General features: G+C 45.7%; 1 protein-coding gene across 2 annotated transcripts in view; it reads right to left on the reverse strand.

Moving 5' to 3' along the window:
• Positions 1-22,646, reverse strand: part of ADAMTS3 (ADAM metallopeptidase with thrombospondin type 1 motif 3) — a 278,458-nt gene that overhangs the window by 121,304 nt on the left and 134,508 nt on the right. The window contains exon 22 of one of the 2 annotated variants that reach the window (XR_014011358.1): positions 5,320-6,171. Coding sequence is in view for 1 of the 2 variants with exons in the window: in XM_081206948.1 (XP_081063074.1) it covers positions 5,606-6,171 (566 nt within the window). In the remaining variant the exon portion in view is untranslated. Of the gene's footprint in view, positions 1-1,625; positions 6,172-22,646 lie in introns of those variants that run through there. The other variant, XM_081206948.1, reaches the window with a different exon arrangement.

The raw sequence follows: 22,646 nt of genomic DNA on the forward strand, positions 1-22,646 counted from the left end.
GCCATTCCGTTAGACGTGAATTCGGGCTCAGAGGACTCTGGGAAGAATCCAGTAGGAACATCAGAAGCTGCCTGACAGTGAGACTCAATGGTTCGCCTAGTTCCAGTATTCAAAATGACAAACTGATGTGGAAATGGAGAGGGTGGAACTGACGATTGGGAAAATGACAAAATGGAGAGAAACCGATTTGTCCATCTACCTGCACGGCAATACACCTGGGAGCAAGGAAGCTTCCAGCAGCGGATTTGTGGGGGAGTGCTTCTGCGCAGTTGTAGGAGGGAGGTGGTGACACGGCTACGGAATGGTGGATGCTGATAATTAATAGGGAAGGAACTTCAGGAGGTTGGCTGTAGAATCACACCAACATGCATGTTTGGGTGGGATTTCTGTGCAAGAAGCATCTCTGCTCATGTTGATGTACGAAATGCAGCATTACTTTATTCCTCTATGAATTTCATGTGTGTCCGGAATGCCAGTTGCACTAGACCAGCAACATTGCTAGTAAAGATTCCTACTTTAAAATGTGGCATTTGGGAACATCCTGGTCGATAACACAGTTTTTGAGGCATCAAATCAAAACTGAGTGAAATCTACAAATATTGTAGAGGAGTTTCCACATCTTCCATGTTTAATTCATCTCTGTTCTGTGGGTTGTATCTATTGAAGTTGGCCCATTAGTTTTTCTGACACTTACAAGCAGGAACTGAGTGGAGCAAGCTGGGGAAAATTAGTCTACTGTTGTTTTGTGTTACTGGACTTTACAGTCCAGGAGGAGAGGAAGTACAAGGACGTCTGCCTGTTCAGTGGGACTTCCAGTCCCTCTCCTCTCCCTGCGTGCTCTCCATGTGTCCCTAGATCTGTTCTGGAGTTCTCCCCAACCCTCAAGGGGAAGATATGGTGCCCATGTTCCACGAAAACTGTCCTGTATAGGAAGATGGGTAAGTTACCCCCTGTGAGTCTGACAGCCCTTAATTGGTTTGAGTTGTGTGTGTGTTAACTGGCATGGTTTTACTTCTAAATAAGTCAATGTAAAAAGTCCCCCCCCCCAAGGTAAAAGGAAAAACTGCCTTTGAAAACAAAATCAGCAACCACACTGATATCAGGCATCCGACAGACAGCCACGGACGGGGTGTGCTCTTGCATTCCTGCAGCTTCTAAAATGATAAAGAAAGTCTAAAATAATTCTAAAGCACCCTGAGAAAGAGGCAAACAAAAATAACTGGAAGCCTCTTTTACCGGGGAAGAAACATTTCAAGAAATTGAAAGGGCACATTTGAACACAGAGCTAATAGAAATGCGTTGGAAGGACATGCTATAAACCTTCAAATAGATTCAGATATGACATTTCAAAAGCAAAATGCAAAATGTTGGTGGGATGGGCCCTCTCTGTCCTTGCTCGGTAATTTAAATAGGAAAGAGCTCAGCTGACACACGTCTACATTTTTTAAGGTATGTCCTCTGCAGTGGGGCCCTTACATGCATATAAACATGCTTAGACTGCAACAGCACTTTGCAGCCGTGGGTGAAATTCAATTTGAAACACTTTACACCAGAGGAAACGGTGCTGCCATCTTAAGCGCAAGTTTTCAGGACATGAAACACTGGCACAGAAAACCACCACAACCAACTTTTAATAAATAGCTTTACTTTTCATTCCTATATACAAGTACCTTACAGCAAAACCCTGCACACACACGCACACACACAAAGAGAGAGAGAAGTTGCCTGACAAGTTTGATAGTGACCCAAATGGCTGGCAATTTGTCCCAGTTGGATGCATATATGGTGGTGCAGCTGGTCAATGCACTCTCTCAGCTTGAAGTCGATGAAAAAGTGAAGTGCTTTTCCAGCGCTTGCCACTCCTACACCATGTTCCTGTCCTAGTTTGGAGCCGCTCTTTGGCTTTGACGAACAGGCAACTTAGCAGATTCTTATTTTTATTTTTTAAAAAGTAAACTTAAGTCACCTTCTTTTCAGGGACATTACCATACTTTTACTGCACACCAGGGGAGTGCCATAAGCAAGACCTTCTCATGCACAAGCCCTATTGAAAAGAAAGGCAGTCAGGGTCTACATGGGTCCATCTCCTCAAGTACTCTATACTTTGACCAACAGCAGTGCCCCATGGTCTCTTGTAAGGGCATTTCTGAACTCTGGTCCTGGAGATGCCAAGAACCGAACTTGGAGCCGTGTGCACATTTTTCTTACTTAGTGATTAATTTTGTATCCCTTCATTTCCCCCCTGGAATTCAAGGTAGCATACACAGGGTCCCCAGACAATTTCTTTTGGAAGAACCGACCAGACTACTAAGCTTGGAGCCTAGAACAATAGGCAGGTAGGATCCTAGAATGCAACAACTGATTGGCCTGTGGGAGCAGACCAATCAGGCTCCAGGAGGGAAGCAGAATCAGCCAATCAGACAGGACTCATTGTGTAAATAATGTATATAAAGGCCTGAGGTTTGGGGGAAAATTCAATCACTGTTTTACAAGCTGCAATAAAGAGCATGAAATCACTGCAGGACTCTGAGTATATTTCAGGGAGAGCATCTGCTTCACCCATAGAAAGCCCCAGCTTCATTTCCTGGTATCTCCAAGTTGGGTTGGGAGAGAAACCTGCCTGAAACCCAAGAGAGATCCTGCCAATCAGGGCATATAATATTGAGCTAGATGAACTAATGGTTTGACTTGAGATAAGGCAGATTCCTATGTCCCTGTGCTCAGCTTCAGGTAGGTGGCTATTATCATGTCTCCAGGCAGGAGCCATGTGCTCCGTCAGTAAATCCTTACATCCTCCTTCTCTCATAGCAAGTGACCCCCAAATTCTAGCATTCATTTCATCGAGGATGTGCCCATGATTATCTTCACCTTTTCCACCAATTTCTTCTCAGGTTCCATTTAAATTTGCAGCTTTGGTGATGTCCCTGTGATGGGCCAAACCATCCTGGACCTTGTCTAGACAAGGCAGTGCCAATGCCACTTGTGACCAACCACACTGTAAATCGTGGTCATTTGCAATCTCAGTTGCACAATCTAATGTTGGGATTGGTGTGCACAGCCCATGTGCAACTGATGCTGCATTGGGGTACAGGCAAAAGAAGAAGGCACTGTGAGTCCAGGCCTCACTAACCCCCTTAAGTATAGGCTGGGGTGTTAGGTTGCATGTTTGTTTCCTACCCACTAGAGGCACGGAGAATTGCTTTCCCTTTCCTTGCCAAGGCAGTTCAGCGACCCCACATACCTAAAGTGGTGTGAATGAATCAACTTAGAACATGCACTTTTTGCTGCCTTTCATCTCTCCAAGCCATGGATTGCATGACTGAGATGATCACCCCAATGCCCTTGGAAGGATATAAAGGTAGGAGATTATCTTTCTCTGTAATCCTGCTTGCTGGGGGTCCTAAAGGCTGTGGGCAGACCTTTCAGGCCACTGCCAGCTTCTTGGCAGCTCTGCCTCCAGACCAGCTGTTATATACTGAGCTGAATCCTAGAACAATAGGATCCAGAATGCAGCAGTCTGATTGGTCCACATGAGTCACCCAATCCAGCTCCAGGTAGAAGTGAATCAGTGACCTGAATGGCCTGCAGGAGCAGCCAATCAGGCTTCTGGAGGAAGTAAATCCGCAACCTGATTGGCCTACAGGAGCAGCCCGGAATTAGCCAATCACGCGGGGCCCATTGTGTAAATAATGTCTATATAGCTAGACATTTTGGGGGAAATTTCATTTATTGCTACTACGAGCTGAATAAAGAGAATGAAATTCACACTCGACTCCGAGTATATTTCACCAGCCTAGCTGGAAGGCTGGCCTTTCAGGTCTTCAGACTTAGCCTCTCCTCCCGGCACACTTTCCCTCAGTTGATACTGTGCCCACATCAGAATGTTGGGAGATACTCTAGAGTAAGTCTGAGGCAGCACAAGGAAATCATGCTGGGAAATGGAGATCTAGAAAGCCTTCGCGGATGTCCAAAGCCATTTGGCGACCTGGATTGGTGTGCAGCACTGTTTGTATCCAGGTCTTTGGATCCCAGCAAAAAACAAACATGCTCATGGCTTGTAAATAAGGCAGAACTGAACGGCAGGCACCTAAACATGATCCTGAAATGCAAAGTCCATAAACAAATGGCTGAATAACACAAAACTCTGAAAAAATAACACTGTTTTCCCTCCCTCTCTATTCATTATATGCACTATGACCTGGTTTGCACATTGTGCTAAACAAAGTATAGCTTAGCATGAGCACATGAGAAAGCAGGCTCCAGGAGAGGAGACTGTGGCTGCTTTGATCCTTTCTGTTTGCTGTGCTGTTCTTATGTGGGACCTGAACCCAGGTGTTGTAATTGAAGGGTTAATTATGTTGCCACTGTTAAAGCCACCTAGCCTAGAGGCGGGGTAGAAGTGTTGCTTAGCAACCAGGCAGCAAGACATGATGGTTCCAAAGGCAGCATGTGCCCTGATTGGCTGTGTAACTCTGAAGGAGTTTTCCCTCTGTATGTTTGACTGAATGTCTCCTGACTATGTATAAACTTTTCTGTTCGTTCCCCCTCAAGTTATACACTGAGGTTGATTCCAGTGTCCTCGCTAAAGTTTTCTGAGGATTCTTCCTCTTTGTGCACTCTGCCTGCATTATTTAACTGGCTTTGCTAACAGGCTTGTGGGTCTGCTCACTCCAGGTTAACCACAAGCTAAAACCAAACTATGGCCTGCCTGTGTTTTTTATGCCTCATGGTTTGTACGGGAGAGCTAAGCCACAAGCCTGGCTTCAGGTGACACACTAAGCCAGGGATGGGGAATCTGTGGCCCTCCAGATGTTGTTGGACTTCAACTCCCATCATCCCCAGCCAGCATGGCGCAGAGGCAAGGATGATGGGAGTTGTATTCCAGTAACCTCTGGAGCCTCGCAGGACCCTATACTAAACTAACTCATGGCTAAGTAACAGAATGAGTGGGGAGGAGCAACACAGCTGAAAAGCCCTCTGGGAGCCTGTATCTTCATGTGGCCATGCTCAGCCACGCTTTGGCTCAGCATGATGTGCCAACCAAGCCTATGTACATGACAAAGGTGAACCATACTCTAGCATTTGCTTCTAGAGATAAATTAGCAATACAATTCATATGGAGGTCAAATGTTCCACAGTAAAAAATACGCTGTAGACCTGTAAACTTTGGTGCCTTTGCTTGGTTGCCCCCTCCCGCCCCTCAAAAGCAACATTTAATTTCTTTCCTTCCTTTATTTTTAATCAATCATACTTTCCACCCTCAAAAGCAGCCGACGTGCAACGTTAGGGGGTCTGGGTGGCAGAGAATGGCCAACCCACTCAGCTAGTTGCTTCTTCGTCTTCGTGATTTTTGGTGCTTCCCTTCAAAGTTTTTGGGGTGGCCAGATGTTGGGAGGAGGAGGAGGAAGAAGAGGACAAACTGAGTGAAGGATGGATGTCACTGGAAAGTGAGCCAGCACTTTTTTTCCTCCACCTCCTTTTCTGCGGTTGACTTGTTGAAAGTTTTGTGTTGGAAGGGTTTGCATGCATCACCGTACTCCAAACAAAGCAAGGAGACACATTCTCCACTTTAGGTATCTCCCACCCCCTTTTTTACTTCTAAGTTTCATCTTTCCACAGTGGAAGGCCTCAGAGGTTGCCGCCTGTCTGCTTGCTTCTCATTTTTCTTTGAGGGTCTATTTGGAGACAGGACGCCAGCTGAACTGCTGTTCTGTGTCACAGCTGGACCGATATCTAACAAGGCTGTGGATGTGTGGATGGCAAGGTGCCCACTCATGGTTGGCAGTTGTAACGGCGTCGCAACTGGCCCAGAAGTCTTGTTCCTCGCTTGGCTTTGAACTCTCCGCTGAGGTGGGCTGGCAACCCTGGCCCTTCCGTAGGCATTGGGGATCAGGGCATGCCTGTCTTCTTCTGCCAAGGACATCCTGCCCAAAGAACCGCGCCTCTCAGAGCGAGGAGGGACTGAAGACGTTGGAGAAGCCAAAGTCTTGGGGAGGTTGATCATCACGCCCTCTTCGGTCTCGGCAGCTTCGCTAAGGTAAGGTGGTGGGAGGGTGCTGCTACGTTTGCTGCAAGATTCACAGCAGAGCTTCTTGTAGCCCGGGATGGAGCAGTACCGGGATAGCACTTCCATTTGGCAGAAGATAGATTTGTCGCCCAGGCATGGTTCGTCTGAAAGACAGAACCCAACAAGAGTCAAGAACATAAGGACACCAGAAGAGCCTGCTGGAGTTCATTCATTCATTCATTCTCTCTCTCTTATTGTTTTTCACAAACTGCATATTTTAATTTGGATTTAGGTGCACTTCAGTAGAAAACCGTGTTGCAAAATTCGGAAAAGTCTAAAAAACTGAAACATACCTGCGTTCTGATTTATTAGCCTAGGAATTGCAAATTGGGTTTGTTTGCTTTAAAATGCAAAATCCCTGAGTAACCTTAACACCAGTCTCCTTGGAAGAATTGTGTGCATGTGTATCTAATTTCCTTATGTCAATAAAAAATTATTCAACATCCACATTTGCATATACAGCATGATCTCATCTTAGAGTTCGGTTCCAAGCATTCTGCGTATACGCAAAAACGTATATACCCAAACCCTTGGAACTGTCCCTGTGCAAACATCCTGGGGCTTCTATGATCTCACAGGAATAACCCACAACTGGTTTTTCCAGCTCAAAAAGAGCTTTTAAGCTCTCTACCTTGCTCAACTCCTCTCTTTTGCACACAAACACCCAATTCAGATTTAATCTCAAGAAGGTAAAGCAACGTCTTCTCAAACTCAATAAAAAAGGACCTCCCATGGACTGTGTGGCTACTTCAGTACTTTCTATACCTCTCAGTGCATCCTACTTCCCTCTGATATTCCTCTGCTTGATTGCATGCAGCTAATAATAATAATAATAATAATAATAATAATAATAATAATAATGTATTATTTATACCCCACCCATCTGGTTGGCTTTCCCCAGCCACTCTAGGCGGCTTCCAACACAATATTAAAATACAGTAGTGCATCAAACATTAAAAGCTTCCCTAAACAGGGCTGCCTTCAGATGTCATCTAAAAGTCTGGTAGTTGTTTTTCTCTTTGACATCTGGTGGGACGGCATTCCACAGGGCGGGTGCCACTACCGAGAAGGCCCTCTGCCTGGTTCCCTGTAACTTGGCTTCTTGGACCAGAAGTGCACAAAACTGCTTGTGCTCCGTTTCTGGGGAACAGAATCCAGATGTATTAGAAAACTGGGTCTTGGCAGCAGGTGATAGATAAGAATCGGGGAGGAGTTTCAGTGGTGCTATCAGGGCAGGACTTTGGGACAGAAGACCAGAGACCCATTCAGCAGAATGAGCAGGAGAACCGCTGAATGCAGCCAGATTTGGGTACCACATTTGAAGTAAGTGAAATAAAGATTGTGCACAGTTGGGTGAGAAGACCAATAAATCTGGAGTCTAAAATTACCTAAAGGAGCTTATTCCTCTCCTGGCAGCCTGCTGGTAGCTCTTTCAAAAAGCTGATTTTACCCCTTACTTAACAACAGGATTTTTTTTTTTGTTGTTGTTTAATCAAGTGCTCTAAGCATCCACTATGGGAGCCCCAGTTCTTGAAGCATCTACAGAAGGTGAGATTAGAGGTGCATTTAAAAATAAATCCCACCTGAATACACGCTTGTTTGCTTGGAAAAAACATTTACAATTATGTCTGCCTGCTGTTGTGCTCAGAGACCCGTTTCATATTTGAGGATTATCCCGTTCTGCAGACACTTTCATGTTCATCTCAAATGCCCAAGTCTATCTTGCTTCAAGAGCTGTCCCCTCTCTTCTTGCTAGAACCTTATATTCACTAACCTGGGAGTAAATTCCACTGAACTCAGTATGGCTTATTAAGTATAAGTGATTTAATTCACACAGAAATGAAAAAAGTTATTAATGAAGGTTTAAAATGGAAAATAGCTAAATCTGGAAATTAGCAAATACCCATAGCTGTCTTTCATTTATTTCATGAGGATGTTCCAATTAGGGATGGTTGAATATGTCAATTTTTGTTTTCCTCCAGTTCTCATTTTTCAACACTTATATTAAGCTCTTCTGCACAGGTTTGCAATTTTAATGTCATGGGGAAAATCCACCAGTATTTCAGTGCAAATTTCTTCTTTGTTTGTATGCAATTTTGCCTAATACACACATTTTTTGCCAGGCAAGTTCACCTGATATAGTGTATTTTCATATGCTATTTTCACCAAATTTTATGCACACTTTACTCTAGTACCTGCATTTTTAGGCACACCATTTAGTCATAGAACTGCATTGCAAAATTTGTAGAAATGTGAAGTTTGAAGGATTGCTGTGTTTTGGTTTGCATACCCTTTCAGAAAATGTTAGGTAGGTTCAACCTCAAATGAGTACAGAATCAAAATTCTCCCCCATCCTTAGCAGATGTCATGGGCTGGTTGGATAGAGAAATGGTGAAGGGCACCAGTTGGGGAACCCCCAAGGCAAGAAGGCTCAGAGCCCGAGGATTGGTGGTGGGATGACAATGAGTGGTCAGAGGGAGAAGAGGGAGCAGACTGGGAAATGGAAGTGTCAGGAGCTGAAGAGCTAACAGGGTTTGCTTAGTGAGAAGGGAGAGTCTGTGGCAGAGAGCAGAACAGAATCAGAGGCAGGAAAGGAGGGGAACCAAGAAGCAGAGATAAGTCAGGTTGCTGAAGAAGTTAGGGAGTCTCCATCTCCTGCTGCCACCAGCTGTCTTTCCCCCTGGTCTCTCAGAACCAGAAGAGGTATGAAGAGGGCACAGCAAAAACAGACAAGGTGAAGAAGTCTCAGGTTGCTGGGGAAGAGGAGGAGGGAGGAGGAGACTTAGGAAGCGGTGGGAAGGACGGGACCTTCAGTCCTCGCTACTGCCTCCTTGGGGCAAGACCTACTGGGAAGAGTTGCTGTGCTCACAAGAAGAAGAAGAAGAAGAAGAAGAAGAAGAAGAAGAAGAAGAAGAGGAGGAGGAGGCGGCGGAGGAGTTTGGATTTGATATCCTGCTTTATTACTACCCGAAGGAGTCTCAAAGCAGCTAACAATTTCCTTTCCCTTCCTCCCCCACAACAAACACTCTGTGAGGTGAGTGAGGCTGAGAGACTTCAAAGAAGTGTGACTAGCCCAAGGTCACCCAGCAGCTGCATGTGGAGGAGCAGGGAATCGAACCCAGTTCACCAGATTACGAGTCCACCGCTCTTAACCACTACACCACACTAGGCCTGCTTGAGCTGTTTTGTTTCCTTGAATAAAGAGTTAACTGACACCTTGAGAGTTATTCCTGACCTGTTCCCGACTCCCGCCTTGGCAGTGTATCATTTTGCCATTTTCTAGAAAGCAGGTTAATGTCTCCCCATAAATATAGTCTTTAAAAACTTTGCTCCTGGGGCTTTAAAGACATGATGGGTTTGTCTTAACACTGCCATTCTCTGCTGTTTTACACTGTTGTTTTATTACAGCTATATGCTTTCATTGTTTTATTGATTTTACGTGGAGCATCCTTACACTGAAGGGTGGAATGTCAATATATAAAAGCAAGCCAATGGTAAATAAGGTAAGAAACGGCCGAAAACTGTAACAGATATCATCATTAATTTTAACAAGCAATTATTTAATGGTTGAGTAATTAAAAATTACAATGAAGTTGCCTACAAGCTTTACAAAGCAGAAAATTTTCAAGGCCACCAATCTAAGATGAAGAATTTCATCTAGTAAGAATGTTCACTAAACAGAGATGCATACAACAGTGGAAAAGAGCAGTGAAATAATCACAGGTTCCAAATGCGTAGGCAACCAAGTAACAGAAAGCTTACAATGCACTTCTATTTAACTATACTCGGGTGTGGCATAGTGGTTTGAGAGTTGGACTAGGATCAGGGAGACCAGACTTCAAATCCATGTTCAGCCACCAAACTCATGGGTTGATCTTAGGCCAGTCACTCACTCTTCACCTAACCTACCTCTCAGGGTTGCTGTGAAGATAAAATGAGCTTCACCTTCTCCACCACCACCCAGTTATAAGGCTTTATTGCATTTCCAAACATTTTATTGCTTTTCTTTGCAAATTTTATCCATGGAACCATAGAGTTGGAAGGGATCACGAGGGTCATCTAGTCCAACCCCCCATGCAATGCAGGAATCTTTTTGCCCAATGTGGGGTTCAAACCGACAACCCTGAGATTCAGAATCTCAAGTTCTACCGAGCTATCCTGTCTGAGGGTTTCAGCACAAATATATTTATAGATAAAACATATTTGTGTGTGTTTGCGTTTCTTCTTTCTAAAGCTGCTGCTGCTGCTGCTGCTGCTGCTGCTGCTAATAATAATAATAATAATAATAATAATAATAATAATAATAATACCCTTATTGTCAATGTACAACCTGTGTACAATGAAATTAACCGAGCCTTCCCCCCACACAGACATTGCACTCTGTGTGCTTGTCTCACAACACAACAACCCCAAAAGTCAGTTGCACTATATTATTTTCCATTCAGGAGCCTAACAGCTCATGGATAGAAACTGTTTTTTAGCCTCTTGGTACAACTGATTATACTTCTATATCTCTTGCCCGAGGGTAGAAGACTAAAGAGGTGCATTCAGCCATTTCCGACCTTGGGAGGAGAGGGGGTTGCGGGTTACCCCCTCCCACACACGCGGGGGCTGGCCTTTTGCCCCCACGAGATCCAGGGAATCCCCAGGCGTGCCTGCGACCCGGCCCACCAATCGGCGGGCTGGGGAGGCATGGCCTAGCATACTTAAGGCCAGGCACGCCCGGGGACCGCCCTCTTTCCCCTTTCCAGCTGAGCGGTTTTCCCATCCCACCCACCCTTAGGCTTAGCTAGCTATGACCTTGCTATGGACTCCGGTTGGTCGCCGCAAGGGGCCTGGTAGGAATTTTTCCAATTTGGCGCACTGTCAGCCTTTTGGTTTTTTCGCCTACCTCGTAGCAAACGTCACAACTTCTGTGGTATTGGCGGTTAGGCATTGGCAGGGGTTCATTGTTATGCAAATGAATGGGGGGGAAGGAAGTGCCATCACCTTCCCCCAAGGAAAGGGTAGTCCGGTAGAGGACTCCGGGGGGTGTTGCCTTGTCCGAAACCTAGGGAGGTAAGAGCCTCCGGCACGCCCCCGAGCGGTGACACCCGTGGGATCCTAGTTGGCGTACTTCAACAGGACTCCCACGGCTTGTAGATAACCCTTCCCGGTCTCCATGCCAGGTAGTCGATAGGAGCCAATGCCTAAGGCCAATACCTTTCAATTCTGTAATCAATAAAGTTGTGGCCTTTTTATGCCCATTAACCTTATATAATGTGTCCAGTGTCTTCATTTCACATGGGGGAGGGGACTTGCCACGCAACACTTAGAGTTGTTTTATACAGGCAATGACTGATTTATGCACATATGATTGGCAGGGCCGTGGTAGGTGATCTTGCGCCCCTGGCAGAACCATCCAGATTGCACCCCCTAGCCATGGAAAAGGAATGTGGCATGGAAAAAAATAGAGGAAAACAGGGCCCCTGCATATCATATAAAGACTCTTTGTTTAAAACCTTTTATTATGAGGCAATAATCAATATTTTTATTTATAAACATATTTATGGACATATTTCAAAGCTGATTTTGCGTGTCTCCCTCTTGCTTGCATCCCTGACAGGAGCCTTCCTCACCACCCCCTGGCTATGGCGCTGATGATTGGTGCATGACTGTGCATGGGCACACAGGTGAACTTAAAGATCACCTGGAAGTGAACTGAAAATGTCCCTAAATGGGCAGAATGGAGGCAGGGCGGGAATGTAACCTCTGTGCAAAACGAAGATTGCCTGTATATTAAGTACAGAAAAAAGTATTCAATAAATAAATCAGTAATTTACAGGCCTGCATACCTGGGAGTAAGCCTCATTGAACTCAGTTGGATGCACTTTTGAGTAGACAGTATTTGATGGCATGGTTAACTTACCTGCGAGAATTGGGCCCTTTCCTAAGCCTACCTGCTTATAAAGCGTGTTCTCCCTCATGGAGAGCATGTGTTGTGGTGGGGGCTAGCAAGACACCCCACTGTTGCTGGGCAGAAAAGAGTTTGGCCATCTTTAAACAGGAGCTGGCTGTTACTGGGGAGATTTATATGTTGCCATTTCTTGACTGACAGCCCTAGTTGCGTGTTGAGTCCCACAATGCCACCCCCCAAAAAAATCACACTTCACACATCAATTTTTGTTTAAGGTTTTTGGCATAATTTTGGCCACAACTTTATTCAAAATACAAAAAATGTGAGTGGTTGCTTAGGCATTGGTTATGACTATCTGTCCTTGCCCTCAGGGACAGAGCTGGCCTTCCGGACACCAACGGAAGCCAGCGTGGGAAACAAGTATTGGGTGAGAAAATGAAGCTGGGTAACAGTTCCTCTCTTCTCACCCTCATGTTCCGGTGGGGCTTGCACGGCCCAGGTCCGACTCCGGGGACAAGGACGAAAAGAATGGCAAGCCCCTGGATTCCTTTAACGGAATTCCCTTCGCATCATTTGGAGGGGTAGGCACTTACCCCTCCAAGCACCAATTTAACCAATGCCTAACCGCCAACCTTACAAGTTGTGACGATTTGCTACGCAGTAGGCAAAAACCAAATGGCACCAGCCAATCAGCCAGATGGCAAAATTCCTACCAGGCCCCCGCTCCAAGGCGGACGACCCCATGACAGGCATAGCAAGGTCAAGCGATCAAGAAAAAACCACCCTATTAAAGGGAGGGAGGGCAGGTGATCCGGTGCAAAACGGCCAAGAGGACGTCCAACGTCTGGCCCCTGTATTTAAAGACTCTGACCCCTCCTCCAAATTGGCAACAATCAAAACTCCCCAGCAACCCAATTTTAACCACTTAAAGGCTTGGGTTCCTCACCAAATCTGCCCAGTAACGGCAGGGTGGCTTGTTCCCCCAACCGCAACACGTGCTCTCTGTTAGGGAGAACACGCTTTGTTAAATGCCCTGCACACAGCGTTGAGCTTCCTCTTTTTGCTGTGTGCTTCGGATCACCCTCCCTCCCTCCCTAATGTTAGGCTGTTCACTTGACCTTGCTATGCCTGTCATGGGGTCATCTGCTCTTGGGGCAGGGGCCCGGTAGGAATTTTGTCCATTTGGCTGATTGGCTGGTGCAACTTGGTTTTTGCCTACTGTGTAGCAAATCGTCACAACTTGTAAGGTTGCGGTTAGGCATTGTTTTTGGGAATTGGTTGGTAGAGGGGTATGGATTTGGCTATGCCTGCCCCTCCAAAATGCTGCTACTGCAAGGGTTTTCCATTAAAGTAACCCAGGGGCTCGCCATGCGTTTGTCCGAACCCCTGGCAAGGGGCTAGGGCCACACAAGAGCCCCTGGGAGCATTTGGGGAGAGGGGAGGCATGGTTCCCAGTCCCCTCTCTCTCTCCAGGTGACTTACCCTTTCTGACTTTGGGGTGTGTGACCCACCCATGCGGGGTCAGATAGTCGCAACCAATGCCTAAGCAACCACTCACACTGCTGTAATTTTAATAAAGTTGTGGCAAAAATTATGCCAAAAAACCTTAAACAAAAATCAAGTGTCATTGTGTTTTATTTGGGTTGTATTGGGGACCCCGACGCACAAGACATTGTAGTAGAAATTACTTCCAAAATTGTGTGTGTGTCAGAGGCACTGAAACTTGAATTACAGAACATTTGGCATACGAAAAAGCATTACGGAATTATAAACACAAAGATGTACAGAATGGATAGTTACTGTCTTTATCTAGTTCAAAGTCTGCCTTTTTATAGGAAACAACAAATATTCGCTCTTGGTCCTGCGTTTCTATTTATAGTGAAGTTTTATAGAACAGCTGTATGCACTGCAACCTTTTCCGACGAGTAGAATTCATCTTTATACTGTGATCTCAGCCGCCCACGGCTGACTAACATATGGATGCAAACTCTCGTCCCTCCCAAAATGGTGCCAAGGTTGCATTTGCTAAAAAAAGTTACTGAAAAGTTTTCAGTGCATAAATGAGCTTATCTTTTCTCACACTGCATGCAAGAGTTCCCAGTGCGGACACCGGTTCTAACTGTGACTTAGACACTCTGCCTAAGCAACATATCTGATGGTGTTTCATGCATGAGGCAAAACACCTCAATTTGTCACTGGGCAAAATCTTGGGGCAAACGAGACAGGAGTTTGGGAGGTCTGCAATATGATCTCTGCAGGGTTACAGCAAATACTAGGGGTGTTCATCCATTAGTATTTATCTGCTTCTAGAGCTTCAAGAGCTTGGACGCGGGTGGCGCTATGGGTTAAACCACAGAGCCTAGGACTTGCCAATCAGAAGGTCGGCAGTTTGAATCCCCGTGACAAGGTGAGCTCCCGTTGCTCGGTCCCAGCTCCTGCCAACCTAGCAGTTCGAAAGCACATCCAATGCAAGTAGATAAATAGGTACCGCTCTGGTGGGAAGGTAAACGGCGTTTCCGTGCGCTGCTCTGGTTCGCCAGAAGCGGCTTAGTCATGCTGGCCACATGACCTGGAAGCTGTACGCCGGCTCCCTCAGCCAATAAAGCGAGATGAGCACCACAACCCCAGAGTCGGTCACGATTGGACCTAATGGCCAGGGGTCCCTTTACCTTTACTTAATATACAGGGCAAAATAATCATGTCGTTCTCTCCCTTCAGCTCCAAGAGAGAACAGAAAGTGAAAAGTACAAAAACACAATGGAGCAGAAAAGATAAGGTTAGCTTCCCTTCTCAGGCTTTCCAAGCCTAGAAAGTAAACACAGACATAGAATCATAGAATCATAGAATCATAGAATCATAGAGTTGGAAGAGACCACAAGGGCCATCGAGTCCAACCCCCTGCCAAGCAGGAAACACCATCAGAGCACTCCTGACATATGGTTGTCAAGCCTCTGCTTAAAGACCTCCAAAGAAGGAGACTCCACCACACTCCTTGGCAGCAAATTCCACTGTCGAACAGCTCTTACTGTCAGGAAGTTCTTCCTAATGTTTAGGTGGAATCTTCTTTCTTGTAGTTTGGATCCATTGCTCCGTGTCCGCTTCTCTGGAGCAGCAGAAAACAACCTTTCTCCCTCCTCTATGTGACATCCTTTTATATATTTGAACATGGCTATCATATCACCCCTTAACCTCCTCTTCTCCAGGCTAAACATGCCCAGCTCCCTTAGCCGTTCCTCATAAGGCATCGTTTCCAGGCCTTTGACCATTTTGGTTGCCCTCCTCTGGACACGTTCCAGTTTGTCAGTGTCCTTCTTGAATTGTGGTGCCCAGAACTGGACACAGTACTCCAGGTGTGGTCTGACCAGAGCAGAATACAGTGGCACTATTACTTCCCTTGATCTAGATGCTATACTCCTATTGATGCAGCCCAGAATTGCATTGGCTTTTTTAGCTGCCGCGTCACACTGTTGGCTCATGTCAAGTTTGTGGTCAACCAAGACTCCTAGATCCTTTTCACATGTACTGCTCTCAAGCCAGGTGTCACCCATCTTGTATTTGTGCCTCTCATTTTTTTTGCCCAAGTGCAATACTTTACATTTCTCCCTGTTAAAATTCATTTTGTTTGTTTTTGCCCAGTTCTCTAATCTGTCAAGGTCGTTTTGAAGTGTGATCCTGTCCTCTGGGGTGTTAGCCACCCCTCCCAGTTTGGTGTCATCTGCAAATTTGATCAGGATGCCCTTGAGTCCATCATCCAAGTCGTTGATAAAGATGTTAAATAAGACCGGGCCCAAGACAGAACCCTGTGGCACCCCACTAGTCACTCTTCTCCAGGATGAAGAGGAACCATTGATGAGCACCCTTTGGGTTCGGTCAGTCAGCCAGTTACAAATCCACTGAGTGGTAGCAGAGTCAAGACCGCATTTTACCAGCTTCTTTACAAGAATATCATGGGGCACCTTGTCAAATGCCTTACTGAAATCAAGGTAGGCTATATCCACTGAGTTCCCTTCATCTACCAGGCTTGTAATTCTGTCAAAAAATGAGATCAGGTTAGTCTGACATGACTTATTTTTCAGAAATCCATGCTGACTATTGGTGATCACAGCATTCCTTTCTAGGTGCTCACAGACTGTTTGCTTAATGATCTGCTCCAGAATCTTCCCTGCTATTGATGTCAGACTGACTGGGCGGTAATTATTTGGGTCCTCTCTTTTCCCCTTTTTGAAAATAGGGACAACATTTGCCCTCCTCCAGTCTGCCGGGACTTCGCCTGTTCTCCAGGATTTCTCGAAGATGACTGCCAGTGGTTCTGAGATCACATCTGCCAGTTCTTTTAATACTCTTGGATGCAGTTCATCTGGCCCTGGAGACTTGAATACATCTAAACTAGCCAAATATTCTTGTACTGTCTTCTTAGTTATTCTGGGCTGTGTTTCCTTTGCTGAATCATTTGCTCCAAATTCTTCAGGTCGGGCATTGTTTTCTTTATCGGAGAAGACTGAGGCAAAGAAGGCATTGAGGAGTTCAGCCCTTTCTGTGTCCCCTGTTTGCATTTCACCATCTTCTCCTCTGAGTGACCCCACTGTTTCTTTGTTCTTCCTTTTGCTACGAACATACCCATAAAAGCCTTTTTTGTTGCTTTTAACCTCTCTAGCAAGCCTGAGTTCATTCTGTGCTTTAGCTTTTCTGACTTTGTGTCTACACGTGCTGGCTATTTGTTTGAATTCCTCTTTGGTGGTTTCCCCCCTTTTCCATTTTTTGTACACATCCTTTTTAAATCTTAATTCAGTTAAAAGTTCTTTAGATAGCCACCCTGGCTTCTTTAGGCACCTTCCATGTTTCCGTCTCATTGGTATTGCCTGACGTTGTGCTTTTACTATCTCCCTCTTAACAAACTCCCAGCCATCATGAACTCCCTTTCCTTTTAGTATTGCTGTCCATGGGATCTCACCCAGCACTTCCCTAAGTTTTATGAAGTCGGCTTTCTTAAAGTCAAGAAATTGAGTCCTAGTATGCTTGGCTGCTCCTTTCCGCTGTATAGTAAACTTCAGAAGAGCATGATCACTCGCGCCTAATGATCCTTCCACTTCTACCCCACTAACCAGGTCATCAACATTGGTTAGGACCAGATCTAAAATGGCTGTTCCTCTTGTTGCTTCTCCCACTTTCTGGACAATGAAGTTGTCTACAAGGCCAGTGAGGAATCTGTTTGACCTTATGCTCTTGGCTGAGTTTGACGTCCAACAAATATCCGGGTAATTGAAGTCCCCCATTACTACTATCTCCCTTCCTTTTGCATGCTTGGCCATCTGTTCCAGGAAGGCATCATCTATGTCCTCCGTTTGGCTTGGGGATCTATAGTAAACTCCCACAATGAGGTCTCTGTTATTCTTCTCTCCCTTAATTTTGACCCAAATGCTCTCACATTGGCTTTGAGGTTCTAAATCTTGGCTCTCTTCACAGGTATACACATCCCTGACATATAACGCCACTCCTCCTCCTTTCTTGTCTGGTCTGTTTCTCTGAAATAGATTGTATCCCCCCATTATTACATTCCAATCGTGGGACTTATCCCACCAGGTTTCAGTGATGCCTATTATGTCATATTTAGTTTGCTGTACCAAGAGCTCAAGCTCATCTTGTTTATTTCCCATGCTTTGCGCATTAGTGTACAGACATTGAAGTCCATTAATCATTCCCCCGTGTCTCTTATTTAAGGATTTTTTCCTCCCACCACTAGGTCCGCGTGCTGTTTGCTCCATTTGGTCTATGACATTTGGATGATCATCTTCATTAATTGATAGACTCCTACCTTCAGGAGCACTGTCTCCCTCCCCCACATTAGTCAGTTTAAAGCCCTCCTGATGAGGTTTCTGAGATTTTTGGCAAAAACATTCCTCCCAACCGTTGTGAGGTGCAGCCCATCACTTGCCAGAAGTCCATCTTCAAGAAACTGCAGTCCGTGATCTAAGAATCCAAACCGTTCCTGTTTACACCATTTGCGAAGCCAGCTGTTCACTTCCACTATTTTCCCCTCTCTCCCTGGGCCACGTCGTTCAACTGGGAGGACAGACGAGATGACAATTTGTGCATTTAGTTGCTTCAATTTCCTGCCGAGAGCCTCGTAGTCTCTTTTAATCTTCTGGAGGCTATTTCTTGCAGTGTCATTGGTTCCCACATGAACCAAGAGGAAGGGGTATTTGTCAGTGGGTTTTATGATTCCTTGCAGTCGTTCAGTTACATCTTGGATCTTAGCCCCGGGGAGACAGCACACTTCCCGAGACATCTTGTCAGGCCCACAGATCACTGCTTCTGTTCCCCTCAGTAGGGAATCCCCTATCACCACTACACGCCTCCTCTTGGGTTTGGTCGGGGTTCTTCCGTGAGCTGTCCGTTCCAAGGTCGCCTGCACATTCCCTGAGGACTGACTTTGCTGCTCGTCTTCATATACCTGATCGACTGTAATGAGGGAGAGATCCTCAAATGGAGTCTGCTCTTCGTCTTCCATGCTAGGGGAGAGGACCTCAAAGCGATTGTGTATTTCTAAACAATCAGAGTGAACCCTGGGCCTCCTACTTCTTTGAGTCACGTTTCTCCATATATCTGGCTCCTGTGTTGATGAACTAGCCTCCTTCTCAGGGGAGTCCCCTGTCTCCTCCTTGGTGGGGACGGTGTGCTCTGTTGCTTCCAAGAAGAGCTCCAGCTCTCTAATTCTTTGGAGCGTAGCTACACGTTCCTCCAGTTGCTGGACTTTGTCTTTTAAAAGGGCAATCAACATGCAATTGCTGCAGGTGAAGCTGCCTGCAACCTTTGGCAAGATGGCAAACATTGCGCAGGAATCGCAGGCGACTGCAGCTGTTCCCTCCCCTTCCATCTTGAGATCGTGTTGTTGGGGGTGGCTACAGAGGTCCTCCATCATAAAAAGCTTGAAGACAGGACAAATAACTTCGCCCACACACAAAAAAAAACCTAGGTCTCCCCCAACAAACGTTTGAGACTAGCTCCCCTAAATCTAAAAGATGGATATAACTGCGCGCGCCGCTAGGCGCGCGCCGCTGCCCTACAAACTCTGATAAGCTCCTCCCACAGCTAATCCCCTGCCTCAACAGAAACCCTGCCCCCTCTGACCTTTACACAGGGAAAAGAGCTAATCAGCCACAAGAAACACACACACACAAGAAAACCCTTTTTGCTCCTTCTTCAACTGCTGCCCTACAAACTCTGATAAGCTCCTCCCACAGCTAATCCCCTGCCTCAACAGAAACCCTGCCCCCTCTGACCTTTACACAGGGAAAAGAGCTAATCAGCCACAAGAAACACACACACACAAGAAAACCCTTTTTGCTCCTTCTTCAACTGCTGCCCTACAAACTCTGATAAGCTCCTCCCACAGCTAATCCCCTGCCTCAACAGAAACCCTGCCCCCTCTGACCTTTACACAGGGAAAAGAGCTAATCAGCCACAAGAAACACACACACACAAGAAAACCCTTTTTGCTCCTTCTTCAACTGCTGCCCTACAAACTCTGATAAGCTCCTCCCACAGCTAATCCCCTGCCTCAACAGAAACCCTGCCCCCTCTGACCTTTACACAGGGAAAAGAGCTAATCAGCCACAAGAAACACACACACACAAGAAAACCCTTTTTGCTCCTTCTTCAACTGCTGCCCTACAAACTCTGATAAGCTCCTCCCACAGCTAATCCCCTGCCTCAACAGAAACCCTGCCCCCTCTGACCTTTACACAGGGAAAAGAGCTAATCAGCCACAAGAAACACACACACACAAGAAAACCCTTTTTGCTCCTTCTTCAACTGCTGCCCTACAAACTCTGATAAGCTCCTCCCACAGCTAATCCCCTGCCTCAACAGAAACCCTGCCCCCTCTGACCTTTACACAGGGAAAAGAGCTAATCAGCCACAAGAAACACACACACACAAGAAAACCCTTTTTGCTCCTTCTTCAACTGCTGCCCTACAAACTCTGATAAGCTCCTCCCACAGCTAATCCCCTGCCTCAACAGAAACCCTGCCCCCTCTGACCTTTACACAGGGAAAAGAGCTAATCAGCCACAAGAAACACACACACACAAGAAAACCCTTTTTGCTCCTTCTTCAACTGCTGCCCTACAAACAATCACACATCCAGCAGTGGAGGAGTAAAATGCTAACAGGGACACCGTGACAGAAGCCAGAGCGCACGGAAATGCCGTTTACCTTCCCACCGCAGTGGTACCTATTTATCTACTTGCACTGGTGTGATTTCAAGCTGCTAGGTTGGTGTGATTTCAAATTGCTACACCGGCTCCCTCAGCCAATATAGCGAGATGAGCGTCGCAACCCCAGAGTCGGTCACGACTGGACCTAATGGTCAGGGGTCCCTTTACCTTTACCTAGAGCTTCAAGAAGTTGCCTGATCTGTTTCAGAGCCACTCTGTGTCTTTCCAATTTGTCTCCTTATTTGGGATGGGATTAGATGTATTAAAAACAAAGCCCGCTTTCACTTTACCATTCAACAATATTGGAAATCTAAAAACAGATAGAACTCTTTTCTCTTTTCACAGAAGCAGATAAAACTTGCAGGCATAAGAGTCCATCCCGAGTGGATTAAGCCTGACAAATTGTAGGCAGATTTATCCAGGGGTGTTCATGCAGAGCACCTTTACTTTTTTACTTTTTATTTTTTTAAGGATAAAGTATTTTATTTTCTGATGGAAATGGATATACTTTGCGGGAATACTCACCTCTTCAAAGGAGACCGAGCCTGCTAAGTTTCAGAAGAATAGCTGCAGTGGGTTTCTCACAAGGGTAAACTTTAATATTGGAGGGAGGGAAAATCATAATTCTAGTAGGTCGGGTGGGAAATGGAGCATGGGACCCCAAGGAAGATGGGAGTGGTGAAAGTGTTACCATCAAGTAAGGATCATGATTCCTAAGAGTCATGGGGAGGGGGCTTCTGCTTATATTTTGGGGGGCACAACTTCTTTTCCCTGGGAGAGATCTATCCATTAGCTTACGTTGGAGAAGGGGTGTAGGAGGAAGAAAAAGTATGGCTTCCCAGGAGAGACTGAGGTGAGAGAATTATCAGCCTTCCAGCAAGGATCCTATTACCCAAAGGCTCATAACTGCATTTTTAGCCTGTTTGAAGCCCTTCACATGTGAAACCATGGAATTACCCACTCAAATCTCATGATAACAACCATTTCTGCTACACACAAGAACAGATTGCTGTGCTCCACAAACACAAAACAGCTATAGGAATTTCAGCAGAAGTGCAACAAATCCGAGGCTGAAAACTTCTAAGATTATATCTAAACTACAGCAGCTACTACCCTTGAAGCACAAATCTTTGCACTGGGTTTCCAATATGCGGAGGGGAGCCAGAGATGTTTTGCGAAATGTCACCCTTATGTTATAGTTTCTGAACACTTTGTCACTTTGGCCTGATCTGCAACTTGCAATAGAATGAGGTGGTTGTAGAAAAATCCTAAAATGACAGGGGAGGGAGGCTGTACCACTTCTGACTGTGAGTCAGAAATGCCATTTTTTAAAAAACTGTTCCTAGGTTTAAAAAATCCTATTGCCTCAGGCTTCTGCTTCTCTGCTGTAGGTGTAGACTGACCAGATTTTAGTTGTCCAGTGCAGCAAATGCAATTCTAAACTGCAGAGGTACCTTGGTACTCAAACGGCTTGGCTCCCGAACAAATCGTTCCCAAACGCCGCAAACCCAGAAGTGTTCCAGTTTGCGAACATTTTTCGGAAGCTGAAAGTGTGACACGCCTTCCGTGGCTTATGATTGAGTGCAGGAAGTTCCAGCAGCCAATCGGAAGCCGCGCCTTGGTTTTCGAACAGTTTTGGGAGTCAAACGGACTCCCAGAACAGATTAAGTTCGAAAACCAAGGTCCCACTGTATTCACAAAGGTCCCCAAAGTCACTCCATGTTTATTACCTGTTCAATAAACTATCGCATGCATTTCACGGTGGGGCTGATCGATCCAAGTATAGCAGTGCAAAGTTTTGTTTCATTTTCTAAAAAAATAGTCTACTTTTGAGCACATCAGTACCAACTCTGAGTTGCGTACTCACAGGTTCTCGTGGTTGGGGTTATTTTGGCCTTTTAGATGGACTACACATAATCTAGACATCCATTTCTTATTCACCAGGTTCCCACGGTAGAAAACCTTCCCCTTCTTACATTTGGTTGTGAGCCTCATTGTAGCTGAGGGAGGAAGAGGCAAGAGTGGTCTCGCAAAACTGTCCATGACACCTTGGGATGAACCTGGAAAAAATCCTGGGGTGTTGTACTGCCTGCCCCTTCTTTACTCTGAGCCAAAAATGAATATGGCTCCCTTATAATATTGTATTGGAAGCACTGTTCTTTCCGACAGGGCTTGAGAGATAAGGCGAAATGCCATTTTATACCAATGAAAACCTCTATGTGTTTCCACCCTCAGCTAACAGATACATCTTTGCTTCCCTCTAGTGTCTCTAGTGACTACAACAGGCCTCAGACTTTGTAAAGTTTCATGTGAAACCTGCTGTAGTTTACAAGCTGGTACAGTGGTACCTCGGGTTACATACGCTTCAGCTTACATACACTTCAGGTTACAGACTCCGCTAACCCAGAAATAGTACCTCGGGTTAAGAACTTTGCTTCAGGATGAGAATAGAAATCATGTGGAGGCA

Source organism: Podarcis bocagei (genome assembly GCF_964188305.1).
Source record: "Podarcis bocagei genome assembly, chromosome: 9".
NCBI classification, from domain to species: Eukaryota; Metazoa; Chordata; class Lepidosauria; order Squamata; family Lacertidae; genus Podarcis; species Podarcis bocagei.